Raw genomic sequence first — 21590 nt, 5'->3', positions numbered from 1 at the left:
TGAGGGCCCTGCAAATACCGGAGCTAGGACACTTTCCGATAATCCCAAATATTATTTCTTATTTTTCTTTCTAGGAAGCACATTTCAGTGATATCAAAAAATAGTCCAATCAAATACTAATAGTACTTATTCCCATAATAAACTGTAGCTGAAATTGCGGCCCATGTTTGCAAGTATTTAATCCTGCTTTTCTGTTTCATCATCAACCAGTATTAAGGCCCTTCCTCCTTCCTATAATGGAAAGAGTAAATCACTGCCAGCACAAAGGGGGTTGTAGTGTATTTATTCCAAAATATTCAACTTCCGTACAAAATGTGTCGTATACAAAACTCAGAATAAATAGCTTCAAGATAAAAAAGTAATACACAATCAAACTTTTAAAAAACAAATAAAAAACACATTCACAAATATCACACAGCATGTTGCATAAGCTTTGCGTCCAGGAAGTTTTCCAAACCCATGCTTCACACACACTCCAGTTGATCACGAAAGTTGTTAGACATTTTGTTTTCAGCACATAATAAACTCAGTGAGAATAACAATATAATGTGCAATTACATAACAAAGGCTTATGGTCCCTAGGAACAGTTACTGAAGAATGAGCGAAGATTCCACTTAGAAACATCTAACCCATCAACACCTTCTACAAGCGATTCCATTCATTCATCTACTTTATCTACCATTCAGTGTTTTACTGATCGAATAGCTTTCAGAGCCCAAGAAGACAAATCACCAACAAAGGCATAGCAAACACATCATGACAATTAGGACATTCTCAAACAAAATACAAACAAAATGGCAAAGAAGACATTACAACCTGCTTGTTGAAAGCAGAACAGGGGTTCTTTCCTGCACATTCAGTTCGAACGTACCATAGTGGCACCAAGAAAATAAAGTATTCACTTGCCTTAAAATAATATTTAAAAACAGCAAAAATCAATGTTGTTCAGCTGTGTGGCCTCCCTCCCACATACAGAAGTATAGTGACTCAAAACTGTTGACTTCCTGTATAATGGTCTTGAGGGAGACTGTATACGGAGCTTGGCAGTTGGACATTGTGTTATGCTTATGCAGCATTTCGGGACCTGATGTACAGAAGCTTTTTGCAGTTGGAAAGCCCACGATTAACAAAATCACAGGCTTTGCGACCACAAAAAGCACTGTCATAATATACTAAAGATATCTAGTTTGCGGGTAAGGTATTTCTGACATCTTTTGTGTCTCATTCTGCATCACAAATAGTAGGGTCATAAAATGGGCATTTTCTTCCTGTTTGCAAGTCGCAATACCACGTATCAGTGGTTTGAGAATGCAATTGCGGTTGCAAAACATTGATCACTTATCGACACCCAACTCACAATGGAAGCTAATTCACAGAGGGGAAGTGTTCCCCCGGGAGAGTTTCTGCTCTTGAAATTGTGACAGGCGCATTGAAGGGAGCAGACAGTGGCCCAAAGGACCACTGCCAGAGCCCCTCAATGGTATTCCTCCCGATTGAGTAATAAAAGCACCCACTGTCTCTTGAAGGGATACTGCCTCCTTTATGAAAAAGTTCATGGATGAAGGAGGCCTTCTGTCTCGTTTAGGCTTCCATCCCTCAATCCGCATAGGGCTGAAAAATTCATGAGGCAGGAGGGTTTGTAATTGCCAGGAAATGTATGTAAAACGGATTGGTACATTAGTCACATCACCAAAAGAAGCCTTGTTCACAGGCAACCTGAGGCACAATCAGCAGACATACTGCATCAGGACCGTCGTTTCTAATTAGATAAGGACTTCTTTAAAAAGCGGGAGTTTTTACAATTTTAGAGAAACCAGCCAAAGACGATCCGCCAGACACAGGGGTGCTTGTGGTGAACTGTGCATGGACTTGGAGGATGCTAACTTCATCATGATGAGAAGATGGCTTGATAGTAATAACAGCTGCCGCATCAAAGGAATCTTCTCTTTGGAGGCGAGGAAACAAAAACAGTACAATTTCTTTGCAAGCCCCGACTGCCTCCTCCAGCTGTCACATCTGTATTGTGCTTGGCTCTTGCATATTGGCTGCACTTGGATTTTCGATTTTTTCTTTGAGATTCTTCAGTGATAGCACCAGCAGTAGGTAATGTGCTGGTTACTAAACTATGTAAATCATTAGTTATAAAATTAGCTTTTGCATTATATCTGTATAAAAATACTTCATCTTTATAATACACTAGAACAGAAATGATTTTTACTAATCATTTCGTGAGCGTACATTTTCCAGGAGGTGGCATATGGACGTAATGAGTGTCCCCAATGTATAATAAGATAATGGCAAACTTTATATCAAACGGAAAAGGTCAAAGACCTGGTGGGTTTTGGGACTGTAAAGCTAAAACTTGGATGATGTTTGTTTGACTATTATACACATGCGTTATCATGATTTATGCTTTCTGCCAATTCTCTATTTTACAGTCGAGGAGTCAGAAATCCCACCAGTGTTGTTTCATGCCTTTGAGTGGCTCTTTGGAAGCGAACATTGCAGATGTGTGGTCGATCTGGAAATCCGCCCCTTCTCAGCTCCGCATAACTCAATTCAATTCAACTTTGCGTGCTTCTTAAAAACATTAATATAGTGGTAAAGTCCTACTTAAAAAAGCAGAAGGCCTACACAATGTTGCTTTGGAGAAAACCTCGAGCACTGATGGGCAAGCAATCATTCCATATTAACGAGCAATGTTCATAAGCAAAAATGGCCAGTACACCAAAAAAGCCAGCCTGTCAGCAGAAAGGATCGGTAGGTTTTCTGGATGGGCGAAGGGCAGGGCAGAAAGCACATACAGTTTTCCTATTGCATGCTAGTGAAAGGGGTGGCTTTTGAGAATGTCATTTGAGCTTCAGTGCAAGAGGGTGAAGGTTCAGGGCATCCGATTATCATTTGTAGTTAGTATTGTGCTTGTCACTGTCCAGGTGCTTGCTTCTGCAGCAGACTGCTATCGCTGCGGCCCCCTTGCCTCCTTTTGCATTTACCACGAAGCATGTGTTGTCAACAGCGTACGCTCCTAGCGTCCCAGAACCTCGCGAATAAGCACTGCAGCCAGTCAGGGTCCAGCCGCCATCGCAAGAGATGCTCACCTAGAATCAGCACAATGAAACTTATTTAGTTCTGCTTATCTGGGAAAATTCCTTTTCTTTTGCTAATGAAGATTTACTTGTAAAGACCCAACCAATGTACATAGTGAGAGTGAAATTTGTCAAGCAGTCAACCACACAGTCTTGGGGGGTTATTACAACTTTGGAGGAGGTGTTAATCCGTCCCAAAAGTGACGGTAAAGTGACGGATATACCACCAGCCGTATTATGAGTCCATTATATCCTATGGAACTCGTAATACGGCTGGTGGTATATCCGTCACTTTACCGTCACTTTTGGGACGGATTAACACCTCCTCCAAAGTTGTAATAACCCCTTTAGTGTTGTATTTACATTGTTAACAATAGCCTAGGATTTGAGTAAACACAGGACAGTACCATCATTGAAAATGCGAAATTACACTATAAACATGTGTACAAATCCTAGATCAAAACTATTTTATTTGACTGATCAAAAGCCTTATGCATACGTGCTGCAGAGTGCAAGCCTGCTGAAGTCCAGACAAAGACCTTCATCACATGGCACTGACCACATGCCTTCTGATGATAAAGTGGGACTTCGAAAGCCTATGCAGTTTCAAATCTTAGCTTACAATTTTAGGTTACAACTCGAGCAGGCATCCGAACAGTGCACTGGATTGTTGTACAACAATTGCAGCATGATAGACTACAAATGTAGAAGGCAGAAGAGATCGCCTTCTCTCCTGGGGGAAGTTACACATCTGAAGGTGACTTTTTCTCCACAGGATCTGGGAACGACTGTGCTCCGATGCTCAAAAAAGTGAGAACGAAACAAACAATACCTCGCACGGAAATTCTTAGGTCTTTTTTTTTAGACTAGTCAAATCAATGTAACAGTTGATTGATCAGTGTAGGCGTTCATTAGGACGTTCTTGGATCAATTCAAATATATTTCGCATAAATACCTTATCGTGTACATACACAGAGAAACATACGACTCAAAGCTTCCTATTGTGCATGTGACCCGTCACCCATGAATCAATCTGTGCAATCTGAAAACATCTGGATTCACATTCATATGGGCCAGTTCCATAATTCTTCATGTGGAAAAATAAAGGAAAATGAAGTGGGAGAGACAGAAAGGTTTGCAACAAGGTCTACGAGAAATAATATTCTGTATTTAGGGAAATCATCCTCATTCCTCATGCATTCCCAAGGGGAGGCTATTGGCTGCACGATTTAGGAGCAACAAAAAGTAATTTCTTATGTTTGAACTGGCCTGCTTTTCTGATCTAAAGCTGTAAATCAAATTATTCTCTGTTGGGATAAATGTCAGAGGTTTCGACCCTAGTTCAGTGGAGGGTCTCAACATGACTTGGATCTGGGTACTTTCACTTTGGTGAATGGAAAGCACAGGCCGAAAGAAGCTGAATCATATGCAAACTTGGATGGTGTGAGTATGACTCAAGGGACATAGGACACCCTCTCACGATTCTTTTGTGCTGCTGGAAGAAGTTCTCTTGAGGTAATACACTTTTATTAACTCTCCTTTTCTGCTGATTATATAATCCTCACATTGACGCAGTGACTGATCAAATTAATGTCTGAATGAAATTAAATTTACGTTTCTCTGGGTGTGTGCATAATAGGGTATTTATGCAAAATGTATTTGAAGTGACCGAAATACACCCTTACCAATGTCTATACAGATCAATCGAAAGAGTGTTCCTTAGATCGGACTTGTCTAAAAAAGAATTACGAATTTTTATGCAAGGTCTTGTTTGTTATGTTTTTTCAGTCTTTGGGGTCCAATATCCTGTGTGAAAAGGACCCTACCCCTCACGAAGGGGTGTCTTCTTTCAGATAAAAAAAACACCCCCGGAAGATCCCACAAGACACTTGAATCAAAGAAGTGAAAAGATTTTAGCATTTGGAATAAATGGGTCTTACAACAACATAAACTATGCACATTCATTAAAAGATCGATCAGATGAAGACAAATTGACAATATTTACTGTTAAATAAAGTTGCCATTTGAAAAGAAGGAACAAAGAATTTTGAAAAACTCAACGTTACTTTATAATGCATTTAGTTACATATACATTTAGAAGTGACATGCATTGATAGGAAGGAGCAATGAGCGAAGATCTTGCACCAGAGAGGAGCATGCTATGCATGTGATTAGGACCATCATGAAAATGATTTGCTTGCAGTAAAGTCCGCCACATCCTAAACTGTTCTTCTAGTCAGATTCCCTAGACAACCTGGAGGTTCACTTTTCTGGACCTACCTGCTTTCCTTCCGTGGTAGAACATTGTGACTGGTTAGGTGAATAAAGGCAGCGTGTGCAAAGTAGGACAAATTACCTTATGTACTGTGATGTATGTACTTGCATGGGAGCAGTTGCTAAAACAAACAGCACAATGGAACATACTTGAAATATGATAAATACATACATTTAATAATACTTCTGTATAGTTTTTGAGAAATACTTTGTGAGCAACTTTACTGTGTGAATAGAAAAGATATACAGTATAAGAGGATTTAGATGTTCACTATACGCTTTACCTTTTCTGTGAATCCTACTGGAGTATGCTCCTTGACGTGGCATTCAATACTGGGAGCATGGCAGCAGGATGCGTGGGAGGTCACATCACTCTTCCCCACGCATAGGTCTCTCTCATCTGGTTTGCTTACAACTGGTCGTACATTGTCACTGAATGGGGCCGAAAGTGAATGGGAGCTACAGCCTGTATCAAATGGAATGCAGACCGAATGATCAAATATCAAACGTGGAAGAAACCAATATACTTTGCCACTCAGTGCAGTATGACATCATCACAAAACAGCAAGCACAAGAGAAAGACTTCGGTGTAAGCATACAAAAAAAAGAGAGGCTTTACATTCTTCAAATATTTATACACATTTTTAAGTCAGTCACGGAGCTAAACGTGTTCAGATTAACATTCCCTGGAAATTTGGGTGCATCAGTGCTAAACCAGCATTAGGTCATGTATCTTATTCTTTTTGGGTTGGAGGCTAACTCTGCAACGTAAATTATTGTTATTAGAACATTACAATTCCTATCCTTTTATATAATGATACATTTGTTTATTACAGCTTCATAAACACTTCAGCCGAGTCTAAGCACTGTAAGTACTAGGTGCTCTTATTACCGATCTTAACAGTACTCAGTTCATCCTCCTTGGGAGACAGAAGACTGAGTCGGCTGCACCAGCATCTAAATTTGTAACCTGCATATCCCCATATGCTTCAGCGGCAAGCATTAGCTCAACCATCCCCCTGACTCAATTCTCATAATACTAGAAGTGACAGTTGCTATTAATATTTTCACGATTTTCTGTGGCAAAGTGAATATAAAAATTATTTCAGTAGATTCCAGAAAAAGAAAGTGGAAAAATTGCACGGTCACTCCGATGTGCTATTGGACACCCACCCCCTGCAACGCTGACAAATGATGGGAGATTTAACACTAACATAATGCCATACAGAAATTCCACAAGAAAGCCATAGCTGCCTAACAAAGATGCATTTGTACAACGAAAATCTCCTACACAAACTACTTTACTCCATAATTAAGGCAATGAGCTTGAAGTAGGGTATAAGGAGAAACCTTCTTCCTGATAATACTTGTTCTAGGTGCAGAATTTAGCATTATAGATCACATGCTCGTACTCTACCTTCCCACTTAAGATGTTAGCGTGAGATTCACTTCAGAGGAACCCAAAGGGAGATCCTTCCAGACTCAAACCAAATGGCATTTGGAGCTTCCCCTGCGTAGTCCTCTTCAATATTTATCTCATTCACCCATCTAGAAAATCAATAAAGTGTGCAAGGGATCCTCATCCATTCCTCCCAATGAGACATCACACGTATACAGTATAACTATGCCCCACAAACATTGACGATATAATATCAGGTCCTGGATGTTTACACAGATTGACTATAGCCATCAAACAATCCTAACTCTTCTGTCATTTCTAATGTAAGCTATCATTAATTCTTTCACTGTCAATATCTTAGTGCAACTGTGAGAAAGTGAGCAAGGTTGCTAGCACCAGGTATGTATTCAAAAAGTGATGAATGGAATGGTTTAATTAATTTCAGCCACTGGTAATTACTGGGCCGCATCCTAGTCCTTCATGTTCTTGCACACCATGCCACCCCGGCTTGGACCCAGGCATTTGCAACTCAGTCTTGACCAGCGGCGGCTCCTCCGCTATGGCCAGCAGCAGCAGCTGTTAATTGAAAAATTAAACGATAATAAACAATGTTTATCATTGTTTCATTTTTCAAGGGATGGAGCCATGGGGGATGACAGGCAGGAAGGGGGAGTGGTGTGCACTCCCCTCAGTGCGAATGCGTGTTTGGCAGGCCGTCTAAGGATGGCCAAACACGTATGAGCACTGAGCTCTCGCCAACCCGAGCTGTGTTGTCGGGTTGGAGACAGCAGGCACAGGCTCCCAGTCTGCCTGGGAGCGCAAAGCCAGGGCGCTCAGGCCAATCCCTAATACTGCTCTCATGCTGCCAGCAGCATGAGAGGAGCATTAGGATTGGCCCCAGGGCAGGCTGGAAGCCTGTACCTGCAGTGAGAGAAGCCAGAAGAGCAGCGCGGCGGGGGGCGATGCAGCGGGTCAGGTTTTTTATTTTATTTCTAAGTTTGTTGTCTTTGTTTTGTGCCCCCACCCCGCTGCTTTGCCCTGACAGTAGCCACCTCTGGTCTTGACCCTGCTCCAATGGGAACAGTGCAGCCTGAACTGCCCGGCCAGGTCCTTCCTAAACTAAAACATAAGCAATCTAGGACCAGTTTTGCCCTGATTTGGGGTCATCAGCCAGGTATAGTTTGGTTCCAGTGAACCTGTGTGCAACGGACCCTCATCTGACCATACCCATCCCATTTACAGCAACACACTAAAATATACAAAAAAGTGATGGATGAAATACTTGAATTAATCTCAGCCACTGTTAATTACTCAGCAACACATCCCGGTCCATTGTTATTTTGCACACCATGCCACGTTAGTTTGGGCCCAGCCATATGCAAATGAGTGTTGATCCTGCTTTAAGTGCTCTGATTTAAAAGTGGAAATCCTTGTTCACAGGTGACCTAGATTAAAATCCTGTTCACTACTATGCAGCATGTTCCCAGGTAACTTCTCCTTGATTTAAGCAAAAGCCTCAAGATCTCGCCCAAAAAGAACTACCTCATAGGTTACCAGGTAACATTATTTATTCTAAGCCTCCTAGTGAGTCTTGTCTTTTTTGGACATTTCTTGGGCAAACCCTCAAATCAGAGGGTAGAGGGTAGAGCTGCCAACAATACATGTACAAGTGTAAAGTTACTGCTAGTTACTGTGCACATGTAGCTGTAGAGCTCTGTCACTATGGCAGAGATTTACCTACGTGAAACTACAGCAAAAATTAATAAAGATTATTATTCTTAAAAAATAATTAAAATATGTTAATGTAAAGTAAAAATGCAAATAAATTTACTTTTCTAAATTGTTTCACATAGTACTAGCACATTAACTCAATAAATTATATGCATATTAAATAATTGCTTAAGTTTGATTTATTAATTTAATTTATAAATATGTGTGTGTGTGTTTATATGGTAAATGTCAGTTACCCAATGTACATCTGTTCGTGGCATGTAGTGCTGCAGATTCACATGATGTACATATCTCGCCATTTAGTGTTGGGCTTGGAGTGTTACAAGTTGTTTTTCTGCAAAGAGGTCTTTTTTCGAGTCACGGGATCGAGTGACTCCTCCTCTCGGTGATAGTGTACAATCTATCTCCTTTGTTAGATTGTTTTCCCACAGGAGGGTGAAGTAAGGAGTGAAGAATTGTGTATGTACAACTATAGATATTTTAAAAGTTAATAAGATGTCCATGCAAATGTACATACACATGGACAAATAAGTACTACAATGACTAAAGGCTCCTGGGGAGGAGGAAGGGTGCATGTGAATCTGTAGCACTACATGCCACGAACAGACGTACACTGGGTAAGTGGCATTTTCCGTTCGATGGCATGTGTAGCTGCAGATGCACATGCTGTGCATAGACTAAAAAGCAGTTCTCCTCCCAAGTAAGCAGTAGTTAGCCCGTAGGATTTGAAGTAGTTTGAAATAGTGTTTTTAGCACCGCTTATCCAACATTGGCTTGTTGTCTCGATAACACAGGAATGCTTGGTGAATGTATGTGGTGTGGACCATGTGGCTGCTTTGCATATATCTGCCATTGGTATATTTCCTAAGAATGCCATGGAGGCACCTTTTTTCCGAGTGGAGTGTGCTTTTGGAGTTATGAATAGCTGCCTTTTTGCTTTGAGGTAGCATGTTGGAATACATTTTACAATCCATCTAGCTAATCCTTGTTTTGAAATGGGATTACCTTTGTGAGGTTGTTGCAAAGCAACAAAACGTTGTTTAGTTTTCCTAAAGTCCTTTGTTCTGTTTACATAATACATTAGAGCTCTTTTGAGATCAAGAGTGAGGAGAGTTCTTTCAGCAGTCAAGTCTGTCTGTGAAAAGAAGACTGGCAATTCAACTGACTGACTAATGTGAAAAGGTGAAACCACTTTAGGCAAAAAAATTGGATTTGTCCTAAGTACTACTTTGTGTTTGTGTACTTGGAAGAAAGGTTCTTCTAGAGTAAATGCCTGAATTTCACTTACTCTTCTCAAGGAAGTAATTGCTACCAAGAAAGCAACCTTCCATGTTACAAATTGAATAGCGGAGGAGTGCATGGGTCCGAATGGGGGACCCATAAGTCTTGTGAGTACAATATTAAGATTCCATGCAGGAGCTGGTGGAACTATAGGTGGAATAATGTGTTTAAGCCCTTCCATAAATGTTTTATGAAATGAACTCTAAACAGAGAGGTATGTTGTCTGTCTGTCTGTAGCTAGGCTGATATGGCTGTTAGATGAATTTTAATAGAGGAATAGGCAAGATTAGCTTTTTGTAAATAAAACAAATAACAAGCAATATCCTGTACCAATGCTTTACGTGGATCTATATTTTAGGTTGACAGTAGTATACAAACCATTTCCATTTATTTTCATAGCACTGTCTGGTCGTTGGTTTACATGCTTGTTTTAGAACTTCCATACATTCCAATGGAAGCTGTAGGTATCCAAATTCTATGACCTCAGGAGCCAAATCGCCAAGTTGAGCACACTGGGATTGGGATGCCTGATTTGACTGCTGTTCTGAGTTAACATATTTGATCTGTTTGGAAGCTTGTAATGTGGTACTACTGACTGATCTAGCAGTGTTGTGTACCAGTGTTGGCGTGCCCATGTGGGAGCTACGAGTATCATGGTGAGGGAAGTGTGACGTATTTTGTTGACTAGAAATGGAATTAACAGGAGAGGGGGGGAAATGCGTAAGCAAATATCCTTGACCAGTTGATCCATAGAGCATTGCCCTTGGACTGACGGTGTGGGTCTCTGGATGCAAAGTTTTGGCATTTTGCGTTTTCGCTTGTTGCGAAAAGGTGTGTGTTCGGTGTTCCCCACATTTGAAAGTAATATTGAATTACTTGTGGGTGAATCTCCCATTTGTGCATTTGTTGCTGCGTCCTGCTTAGAAGGTGCGCTAGCTGGTTGTGTATCCCTGGAATGCTAGCAGGTGAATGTAATTGTGAATTGCCCATTCCCATGTAGTTTGAGCTAGAAGGGACAATTGGGATGAGTGTGTCCCCCTGTTTTTTCAGATAATACATTGTTGTCATGTTGTCTGTTCTTATTAAGACTATTTTGTGTATGATATGTGGTTGAAATGCCTTGATGGCTAAGAACACCCCTAATAATTCCAAGTGGTTTATGTGATAAGTTTTTTGTATTGAGTCCCATTCCCCTTGTATTGTTAGATTGTTGAGATGGGCTTCCCAACCTGTCATTGACGCATCTGTTGGGATTATGTGCCATCCCTTTGTTAAGTTGTTGTGTTTCCACCATTGCAGAGATTTGTAAGTTTGGCGGTCTAACAACACTAGATCCTGTAGCCGACCCTGTGCCTGAGACCATTGTTGCAAGAGACACTGTTGCATGGGTCTCATGTTTAGCCGTGCATTTGGTACTATCACTATGCATGATGCCATCATTCCCAATAGTTTCCTGACAAATCCTACTGTGTAAGTTTGATTGACCTGCATTTGTGATATAAGGTAGTGAAAGGCTTGTATCCATTATGGATTTGGGTTGGCTAGTGCTGATTGAGTATTCAAAATTGCACCTAGATAAGGTTGAATTTGTGCTGGTTGAAGATGAGATTTCTGGTAACTGATTGTGAACCCTAATGTGTGTAGGGTATCTATTGTGTGTGTTGCTGCCATTTTAGAATGGTACTGGATTTTATTAACCAATCATCTAGATAAGGGAAGACATGTATGTGCTGCCTTCTGAGCTATGCCGCTACTACAGCTAGACATTTTGTGAACATTCTTGGTGCTGTTGTCACTCCAAAGGGTAGTACCTTGAATGGGTAGTGCTTGCCTGAGATTACGAACCTTAAATACTTGCAGTGAGATTGATGTATGGGAATGTGGAAGTAAGCGTCTTTTAGATCTAGCGAAGTCATGTAATCTTTTTTTGTAGTAGGGGAATGACATCCTGTAGAGTGACCATGTGAAAAATTTCTAAAAGGATATATAGATATAGAGGTCTGAGATCGAGAATGGGTCTCAGAGTACCATCCTTTTTTCTGTATAAGTATAGGGAGTATACTCCTGTCCCTTGCTGTGAGATGGGAACTATTTCTATTTCCTCCTTGAGTAATAGAAATTGTACCTCTTGTTTTAGTAGAATAGTGTGTTTTGGAGAGAGTCTGTGAAAACGAGGTGGAATATTTGGTGGAGCAGAGATGAGCTCTAGGCAATAACCATTGCGGATAATTGAGAGTACCCATTGATCTGTGGTGATATTTTGCCAGTGAGAATGGAATTGTTGCAATCTTCCTCCCACAGGAGACATATGGGATTGTGGGATGTTTGGGAAGTCATTCTTTAGTGGGTATGGAAGCACCCTTTGAGGCTGAAAATTTTCCTCTGGCTCTGAAATGTTGTCTTCTTTAAGAGCCTCTAAATGTGACCCCCTTTGGTAGTACTGTTGTCCTTGCTTTGGATGGGCGGTGGAAGTCTCTGCAGTCTGGGTTTTAAAATCTCCCCTAAATTGCGATTTCCAAAAGGAACCCCAAAATAGTGGGGTTTAGAGGGCTCCCATGCCTTTTGCTGTTTCAGAGTCTTTCTTGAGTGTCTTTATGGTTGTGTCCACCTCTGGTCTGAAGAGTTGCTCTTTGTTAAACGGCATATTAAGGACCGCCTGTTGTATCTCTGGTTTAAAACCTGAGGACCTCAACCATTCATGTCGTCTAATTGTGATGCTGGTATTAATTCCTCTAGCAGCAGTGTCAGCTGCATCTAGAGCAGACCTAGTCTGATTATTTGTTATGGCCTGACCCTCTTACACAATTTGCTGCACCCGCTTTTGGTGTTCCTTGGGTAGGTATTGCAAGAATTCTTGCATCTCATCCCAATGTGCCCTGTCATACCTTGCTAACAGGGCCTGGGAATTGGCAATACGCCATTGGTTGGCTGCTTGTGTTGCCACCATTTTCCCTGCAGCATCAAGTTTTCTGCTTTCTTTGTCAGGGGTTGGGGAATCCCCATAAGTCTGACTATTGGCACGCTTCCTGGCTGCACTGACCACAGTAGAATCTGGAGGTAATTGTTGTGTCATGTAAATTGGGTCTGTTGGTGCAGGCTTGTATTTTTTGTCAATCCTCAGTGTTAGAATCCTAGCTTTAACTGGTTCTTTAAATATTTATTCTGCATGCTTAAGCATACCAGGAAGCATTGGTAAACACTGGTATTGCTTATGAGTTGAGGATGGTTTATTAAAAAAGAAATCCTCTTCTAAAGGTTCTGCATGTATTTGTACTTCATGGTATGCAGCTTCCCTGGATATTACTTGGTTATAAGCTGTGTTATTCTCTGGTGGGGATGGTCTACTAGGGTAGAAATCCGGATCATTCGATGGTATAGGATCCGAATCATACATGTCCCCTGGGTCTAATGTGCAACTGGAATCACCCCTTTGTTCTTCTTGTGAAGAAGTTTGAGATTGTGGTGGTGGTGGAGTGAGAGGATGTGGTGAAAAAGAAAGTTGTGGTGAATGTAGTGGAGAAAGCTGAATAGGTTTCAGCTTTTCCTTCAGCTTGAAACTTTTTGCCAGTGGTGGGGCAGTATTAAGAGTCTCCTGAAATGCTAACTTTCTTTTAGTCTGTGGAGGCAGAGAAATAATTTTCTAGTCTCTTTCTGGATTTGGATTCTTCTCTGCTTGCTGTCCATAATCTCTAAAATAGGGTGAATGTCTAATTCCTCCATTTGATGTTTAGAGGTATGTTTTGTGCCCTTAGAGTAATGTTCAGTCAATGTCTTGGGCATGTGCCTCATTTGAGCTGAAAACCCTGTCTCCTCTGTATAAGATGATGTTTTCGACTCTGAAGTCGGACCGAGATGTTCGGGCTCCGAAGCTGTTGGCCGAGGTTTCGGCTCCGAAGCAGAGCAAACTCCTTTTGGATCTGATGATTTTGGGTGTCGCCTCGGTTCGGGGGTTAAGGTTTGTAATTTTCAGCTCGACCCCGACACCGAAACAGACGTGGTAAGCTGTTGATGTAGTGTTTTAGCCTTTTCGGCGCCGATCCCAAGGGTTGGTTGACAATTAAATTTTTCTGGGTGGAACCATGGCTTGACAGCAGTGATGCACACAAGGCATTGCCTGATGTTTTATAAGCTGGTGTTGGGGCAGGTGTACTCATGTTCTGCGCCGCTGCTATTGGCTGGCTGGCGTCATCTGAACCCTGGTTGGAGACGGATTCTGGGATCGAAACTGCCTTTTGTGCCTGCTCCTCTTCAAGGGTGTAGTTGGTGGACTCTGTGTGCTTGGACGTCATCTCCAGTCTTCGTGCCCTTCAATCGTGTAATGTTTTCTTCGATCGAAAAGACCGACATGCCTCACAGCTTTCTTATTGATGTTCTGGGGAAAGACAGAGATTACAGGCCAAGTGATGGTCGGTATAAGGATATTTTGCATGGCACCGAGGACAGAATCGGAATGGAGTCCGATCCATCAGGCTATGACACAGTAGGCCCAAACAGGCCCAAGGAGGGCGGGAGCGCTCAAAAGGGTGATTCTTGATACCAATGGTACTATCGGATTGAGTGCAGAAGAAACCACGTTCAAAACAACACCGAACGGTATGACAAAAGTTTGAGAGAATATAGAGTTTCCGACTCAAAAGTCCCGGAGCAAGAGGGAACACGTCCGAAACCGACGGTGGAAAGAAAAAAGTCTAACAAAGGAGTTGATGTCCACGCGCACTATTACCGAGAGGCGGAGTCGCTCGATCCCGTGACTCGAAAAAATACTTCTTTGAAGAAAAATAAATCGTAACCCTCCGAGCCCAACACTAGATGGCGAGATATGCACAGCATGCGTATCTGCAGCTACACATGCCATCAAACATCTATATATATATATATATATATATATATATATATATATATATAGATATAGATATGTACATACACACAATCAATATCAAAATTATTATTCAATTAATTTAGCATTATTTCTTATGGGGTGTTATTTTATGTCTCTGCCTCCACTTTTTTCTATGGGGGAGGTTACACCAAGGCCGGACTGAAGTATATTTACACCTGTTCTGACGCCATTAGTGCTACAGTAGATTTAGAATTGCAGTTTTCCTATATCAACAGAATTACTGTTTTGTGGGTGTGACTGTATTAGTGATTGTATTACTATGCCCTTCCCTAAACCACCACCCTTAAGTTCCCTAAACACCTCCCACCTGAAACAAAGATTCCCCATTTTTCCAGCCTCTACTCCATCATTTACTACTGCTACGTACACCTATTCCTCTCTCATTTACTATGGATGCATACGACTACTTGTGTAGATCCCTCCACCACCTTGGCAGAGATGAAGGTATCCGCGCTTTGGTTTGTGAATAGAATTTTGTGGTATACGAGTAGTACCACTGTACTACTACTTAATTTACTACAAACTGTTTCTGAGCCAGACACACACCCTAAAGCCCTACAATTGTGCAGACCTAGCTGTCTGTGTTACAACCCTATACTTCACCACTCACAAAATATATGCGCAGTGGAGTACAGAATTACATTCCCACACACAACTGTGCATTGACAAGTAGAAAGCTTTTCAATACTCGTACATGTAGAAGATCTCTCTTGGGTATCTTGAGGTAAGGGGAACGGGCCTCATGATATTAGCAGACTCCATCAGCATAACCACAATCTCTCTTGAGCTAATGCATAGCAGAGCAGTGGTCTCAAGCAGACTGCTTTAGTATGTGTGGAGAGAATATATACAACAGCAAGGGAAACGTATGCATTTTCTGCCTGTCCGCCACCCACAACACTATATGCGGCAATGGTTTGGAATCATTTACAAACAGAAATCCCACCTATTCACTTAGAATAGTCTACCATTTTGGTGTGCACTTTTCTGTAGGTCTGCAGCGTTTTATCTTGCAATTGAGAAAATCATGAAATTCTTAGCTCCAGATGAACGGTAACAAGAGTCTTTAGCATGCACAGAACTGCTCAAAGGGGTACCTTTATTCCCCTCCGTACTCCCATAGAGACCTGATGACACAGCAATTGAAGGCAGAGGATTATTTGGGGGGACTTTGGCATTGCAACAATAGTCTCTATATCTTAATTCCCTCCCTTTTATCTAGTTGTGTAACATCTAAGGTTATTCAGCATTTTATATTATAAGGCTTTAACATGCTATATTTAAGACTATCAGTGTGACTCTGTGATGTCACTCCTTGTAAAAGAGCTGTTCTATTCACTTGACATGCACAAGTTGGGCCATTGAAACCCTTTCACTAGGCTGATTTGGAGGGCACCGTCCAACCGTTCAACTGGTACATCAGGTTCCCAACTGTATGAAAGTGCCCCTTTTGGCATGGTTACCTCCCCCCCACACACACACACACTTTGTGCCCGATACTGATGCTGAGTTGACTGAGAGTGTGCTAGGATCCTGCTAACCAGGCCCCAGCAGCAGAATTCTTTCCCTGAAAATGTACCATTGCTTCCACAATTGGCACACCCTGACAAACAGTTCAACCCCTTGTAAAAAGTACCCATGGTTCACACTTCTCCCCTGCAGCAATTGAAACAGCTGGCAGTAAGCCTCAAAGGCTCAGGCCTCTTGTTACAGTGCCCCAGGGCACTCTAGCTAGTGGAGAAGCCGCCCACCCACCCACCCCCAGCCTAACCTTTGGCGGCAAGTCCAATGGGAAAATTAGGGAAAACAAGGAGGAGTGACCACTTCAGCTGGGACCACCCCTAAGGTGTCCACTGCTGAAGTAACCCCCTCCTTGCAAAATCCTCCATCTTGATTTGGAGGACAGGGTCCAATAGGGTTAGGTCTGTGTCCCCCTCCCCAAAGGGAATGGACACCAGAAGGGTGTAGTCATCCTCAGGGACAGCAGCCAGTGGCTACTGCCCTCTGACCCCTGTAACACCTCTAAATCCAGGAGTTAAGGGCTCCCCTGAACCTAGCTCGTCAGATTCCTGGCGACCTCAAGAAGAAGGCAAGAAGAAAGGAGAAGGACTCCTAAGCTGACCCCCAGCAGAGAAGACTGAAGACACCAACTGACTTGGCCCCAGCCCTACAGGCCTGTCTTCTGCTTCTGAAGCCCTGCTACAAAAAGGAGGTGCATCCTGCAGGACCAGCAACCTCTTAAATGCCTCAAGAGGACTGCCTGCTCCCCAGAGGACCAAGAACTCCAGTGGACCCTGTCCAGAAAGAAACTCCAACAAAGGACTCCAGAGCCACCCCGGATCCACGAGTCCTAACCACTCCGCACCAGACGGCCCATGTCCACGTGTTCAAACCGACTAGAGCTGGTCCCCAGGTAATACTGACCTGGTGTCCACCCTGGGTTGACCCCTCCTGTCAACACGATGCCTGCAGCCTAAATCCGGAGGACCCCCCTGACTGTGAGAGAACCAGACGAAGATTCCCAATGCCAAAAGGTACCCCTGCACACGCAGCCCCTTGGACTTGGAGAATCCAACCTTCAGTGCAGCACCGTCCAGCAGGTGGCCCTCCTTCTTTTCCAGACTTTGGTTTCCCGGAACCGACCCCCTGGAGTTAGTCTGCAGCATCTTTGTGACCCTCAGGGTCCCCATATTGGAAAGCATTGGAAGCCCAATACTGTGTTTTGCACCCTGTACCCGGCCGTCCCTGCACCGTTAAGGGTGTGTGTTTGGTGCTAACCTGTTGCCCCCCTGGTGCTCCTCTAAACCCCCTGGGTCTGCCCTCCAAAGACGCAGGTACTTACTTGCAAGCAGGCCTGATTCCAAGTGCCCCCAGTCTCCATAGGAGCCTATGTTAAATCTACCTCAACTCTGACCCCTGCACCCAGCCGACCCCATGTTGCTGGTGGTGAGTGTATGAGGTTGACTTGAACCCCAGCCTGTGGACATCCTAACCCCCGGAGACTGGAACTGTAAGTCTTGTACTTACCTTGAAACTGTGCTAACTTTTCTTCCCTCGTAGAACTGTTTCAAAAAATTGCAGTGTAAACTTTTAAAACAGATTATTGCTGTTTATTCGAAAACCTTTTCAATTGCCAAATTGAAACAAAGTGGTATTGACACATATGCTTGATATTTACTTGCAAATGTACTTACCTGTAAACTGAATCTTGTGGTTCTGGAAATAAAGTAACACAATATACTTTGCTATGTAAAAAACATTGGCCTGGAGTTAGTCATTGAGTGTGTGCTTACTTTATTGTCTGTGTGTGTACAACAAATGCTTTACACTACCCTCTGATAAGCCTAACTGCTCGACCACATTACCATAAAAGAAAGAATTAGTATTCAACATGCCCAGAGAGGAGCATGCACACCTTCCACAAGGCAGAACTACAGTCCTTCATTTGTTTCCATTAAGTGAAAACAGAAGAAGGACTGCCAATGCAACAAACAGTAAAGGTCCAATGTATTCGCTGGACTTATTTTGCTGTATAAATGAAAAAGGACTCCTCTGCTATCTTCTCTTGGCAGGCTTATAGCCTGGTCGATTTTCTACGAGTATGACCATTATTTTAATGCCTCTGCCAGTACAAAAATTAAGAAAATCACCTAAGTCGGTCTTTTTTCCCCTTACCACTACATACTTCAAACAGGAAATATAAGAAAAAAGTACTTTAACATGTGCTCTAGATAGATCTACCTTAATGATCCCTGATGAAAAGTAAAGTAAACAAAAAGAGGAAAGTCATGTTACAAATGAATATGGATGATTTTATATGAAGTTCTATTTATGTATCAGACCCGGGCCTTTGCAGAGCCTAAAAATAAGAACCAAAATCACAATATTTTGTGTTTTTTGGAAAAGTGGCAACTCGGTCCCTTGCTCTCTGAGTTAAAGTAGCTCCAGTCTGCGGACAAGAACCGGGACAGTTTAGGAAGTGGCAAAGGGGACCTGTCCTGTGAAATAAGTGAGGAAGATTACCCACTGGCAACCAATGGCACACATTAGGTACAGTTGTTAACTAAAGATCAGGTTCTTTTGCAGATACATTGTCAAATGGCAAACGTTACTAAAATGCTGCCATGCAAACAAATACAATTTACAATAATGACAGACTATTAGAATTGACTCTCATGGCACAGATATCAAAACCATTTAAGTTAAGCTAACATCTTACCTGTCAAAATGTGTTCATCCTTTGAACAGCTAGCCGTCACCCCAGTACCATCTTCTGATGGAGAACTAGAAGCAATATGACACTCAGCTTTTGGCCAAACGCAACATCTTGCAATGGCATATACTCCATCACCACCAAAAGCATTGTGAGCCACACACCGCTTCTTGCCCTCATGAACCTATAATTTTAGAAAAAATATGATAATATGAAATATTTTAAAGTAAAACTTACTTTAGTGAGCTTTTGTTAAAGGAATACATATGTATTATACAAACTGACTTGGACAGTGATATTGTGATCTTGAAATGATACAAACTGACTTGGACAGTGATATTGTGATCTTGAATTGATCGAGATTTCATTAAGTGACCACAGGCAAAGGGTAAGTGAAGCAGGAATAAGGAAGGATTATGGTAGTTACTCTGTAAGCATCTGTTTGTAGCTTGTGTGGCTCTTCATACACATGTTCTGCATTGACTGCAAAGCAGTATCCCCCTAAGCAGGGGCTAGCCCTGAAGACAGTTTGACCAACTCTGGCTCCTGCCTGGCAAAAATATCCACACAGTAATGCTTTTGAGAAAGTGTTTGGAGTGGCATCTTTACAAATATCTGCTATGAGTATGTTCCCTAGAAAGGCCATTGTAGCTCCCTATTTGTGGGATGCATTTGACAATCCAGTTGGCAATCTCTACTGTGAGAAATTGGGTCATTGGCTGACTGGGGTGTGAGCACTGGTCAAGCAAAAGGTACAGTCTCTTGCAGGGTGAACCACAAAGAGTCACTGAGTCAACCGGTGCCTAACCCTGGCACGAAAAGCAGTCAAATAAAGGTAATCTCGTATTTATGGCGCACACAAACAGTAACAAAGTGAATACAGAACACAAGAAAAAATCCCAAGCCAACTGAAAAAAATTAAGTAAACGTTAGTAAATTATTTGACATTAAAACGACAAACATCAAATCAGTAGAACCGGAGTTATGATTTTTTAAAGTTTAAGGATCCAAATAACATCTTAAAGATCAAAGTGCCAACCATAGACACCCGGTCGCACGAAACTGGGTCAAAGTCAAAAGGCCGACCACGATGGAGTGTGGTTCGGATACAAGAAGTGGATTCAGCCTGGTCAGCACTTATCTTAGGTCTTGGAAAAAATTACGAAGAAAAGTGTCTGAGAAGGTAAAGTTCAGTTGGCAAGGCTGCGGGAGGTGTTCAAAGAGGGAGCATCATTGTCAGATGGCCTTGGGTCGAAGCCACTGTGAAGATTTCTATGTTCAGACTTAGTCACCAAAACTGAAGTCGAAAAACTCCAGCGGGATGAGGCAGAAGGCTGTAGCCAATGACAGTTCCATGAGGTCCGATACCCCTCTGGCAAAGGACTGCTGCTGTGGGAAAGAATGTAGCGGGAGAAGCCGCAAAGTCAATATGGCGATGTACCTCGGGAAGATAGGCGAGTAAGTTGGTACCCATCTCCTACTGGTTCGCAGAGCACTTTTTGGCCAAATTTTGTCTAAGTCCTAAGTTTTAGAAACAGGTTAGCTGGGCACAACCAAGGACCCAGGACTGATGGGACACCTCTTGGGGGTTCAGGATTCACTCAGGCTTGGTTCAGATCCAGGTTCAAGATGGGGCCGGTTATGTCCCTGTGGGTTTGAACAGGAGGCCAGCAACCTAGCCCTTGGAGTCACGTTTGGTAGTCCTGGGTGCAGGTGTAGATGCTGGGCTGAGAAGCAGGGCTGGCCTCTGAAGGTTCAATGCAGGCTCCAGACAGCAAATCAGTCATTCCGGGTACAGCAGCAGCAGTCTGGCAGAGTGTACAGCAGGTCACAGCAGCAGGCAGTCCCCTTAGAGTCCTTCCACAGGTCCGGTAGTGAACTGCAGAGTCGGTCTGACTATCCTATTTATATATCCTAGTGCCTTGGCTCTGGAATGTGGGAGAAGCTTCTGGAAAGGTTCTTTGAAGTACATGGAATTTCTGTACTCCTTGCCCTGGCTGCAGGCTGGCTGCAATGACAATACAGGGTCATTAGGTCCTTTGTGTGAAGGCAGAGCACAGGCTATTCGGGTGTAAGTAGGGCTGTGCCTCCCATCCTCCTAACAGATGGCCCATTGAGGCACACCTAATCCCTCTATTGTACCACTGTGGTACAAATTCACAAAATCTAACTTTCACCTACACCCAGTCATGTGACCCAAGACAGGCTAAAGGCACAAAGGGCAGAGGGAAGGAAAATGCCAACTTTCTAAAAGTGGCATTTTCCAAAATGTAACGAAAAATCTGACTTTACCGTTAAAGAGTATTTATCATTACAATTTATTATGTACCAAACATGATCTATCTACCCCCTCTCAAGTAGGAATTACAGCTTATTAAATATAATAAGGAATCCCCAATGTTATCCTATGGGAGGGACAGGCATCACGGTAGTGAAAAATGAATTTAGGAGTTTTTCACTACCAGGGCATGTAAAACTTATAAATTACATGTCCTGCTTTTTAATTACACAGCACCCTACCCATCAGGCTACTTAGGGGCTACCTTAGGGGTGACTTATATTTAATAAAGGGGAGTCTAAGGCTTGTCAAGAGGGTTTAAATACCAAGTCGACATGGCAGCGTGACACTACATTCAGGCTGCAATGGCAGGTCTGGGACATGTTTTTGGAGGGCTATTTAAGTGGGTGGCACAATAAGTGCTGCA

At 42.5% G+C, this 21590-nt stretch overlaps 1 protein-coding gene across 2 annotated transcripts in view; it reads right to left on the bottom strand.

The window, feature by feature from the left end:
- Positions 1 to 267: 267 nt before the first annotated feature.
- Positions 268 to 21590, bottom strand: part of PCSK9 (proprotein convertase subtilisin/kexin type 9) — a 78240-nt gene continuing 56917 nt past the window's right edge. For both annotated transcript variants that reach the window (XM_069232605.1, XM_069232606.1), the window contains 3 exons: positions 18892 to 19069; positions 5646 to 5827; positions 268 to 3099 (listed from right to left, as the gene is read on the bottom strand). In XM_069232605.1, the coding sequence (XP_069088706.1) occupies positions 2899 to 3099; positions 5646 to 5827; positions 18892 to 19069 (561 nt within the window). In that variant the 3' untranslated portion in view covers positions 268 to 2898. The remainder of the gene's footprint in view (positions 3100 to 5645; positions 5828 to 18891; positions 19070 to 21590) is intronic.

The sequence above is a fragment of the Pleurodeles waltl genome, chromosome 4_2 (genome assembly GCF_031143425.1).
Source record: "Pleurodeles waltl isolate 20211129_DDA chromosome 4_2, aPleWal1.hap1.20221129, whole genome shotgun sequence".
In the NCBI taxonomy this organism is placed as follows: Eukaryota; Metazoa; Chordata; class Amphibia; order Caudata; family Salamandridae; genus Pleurodeles; species Pleurodeles waltl.
The sequence above is the reverse complement of the archived record's forward strand: the minus strand, read 5'-3'. Positions and strand labels throughout refer to the sequence as shown.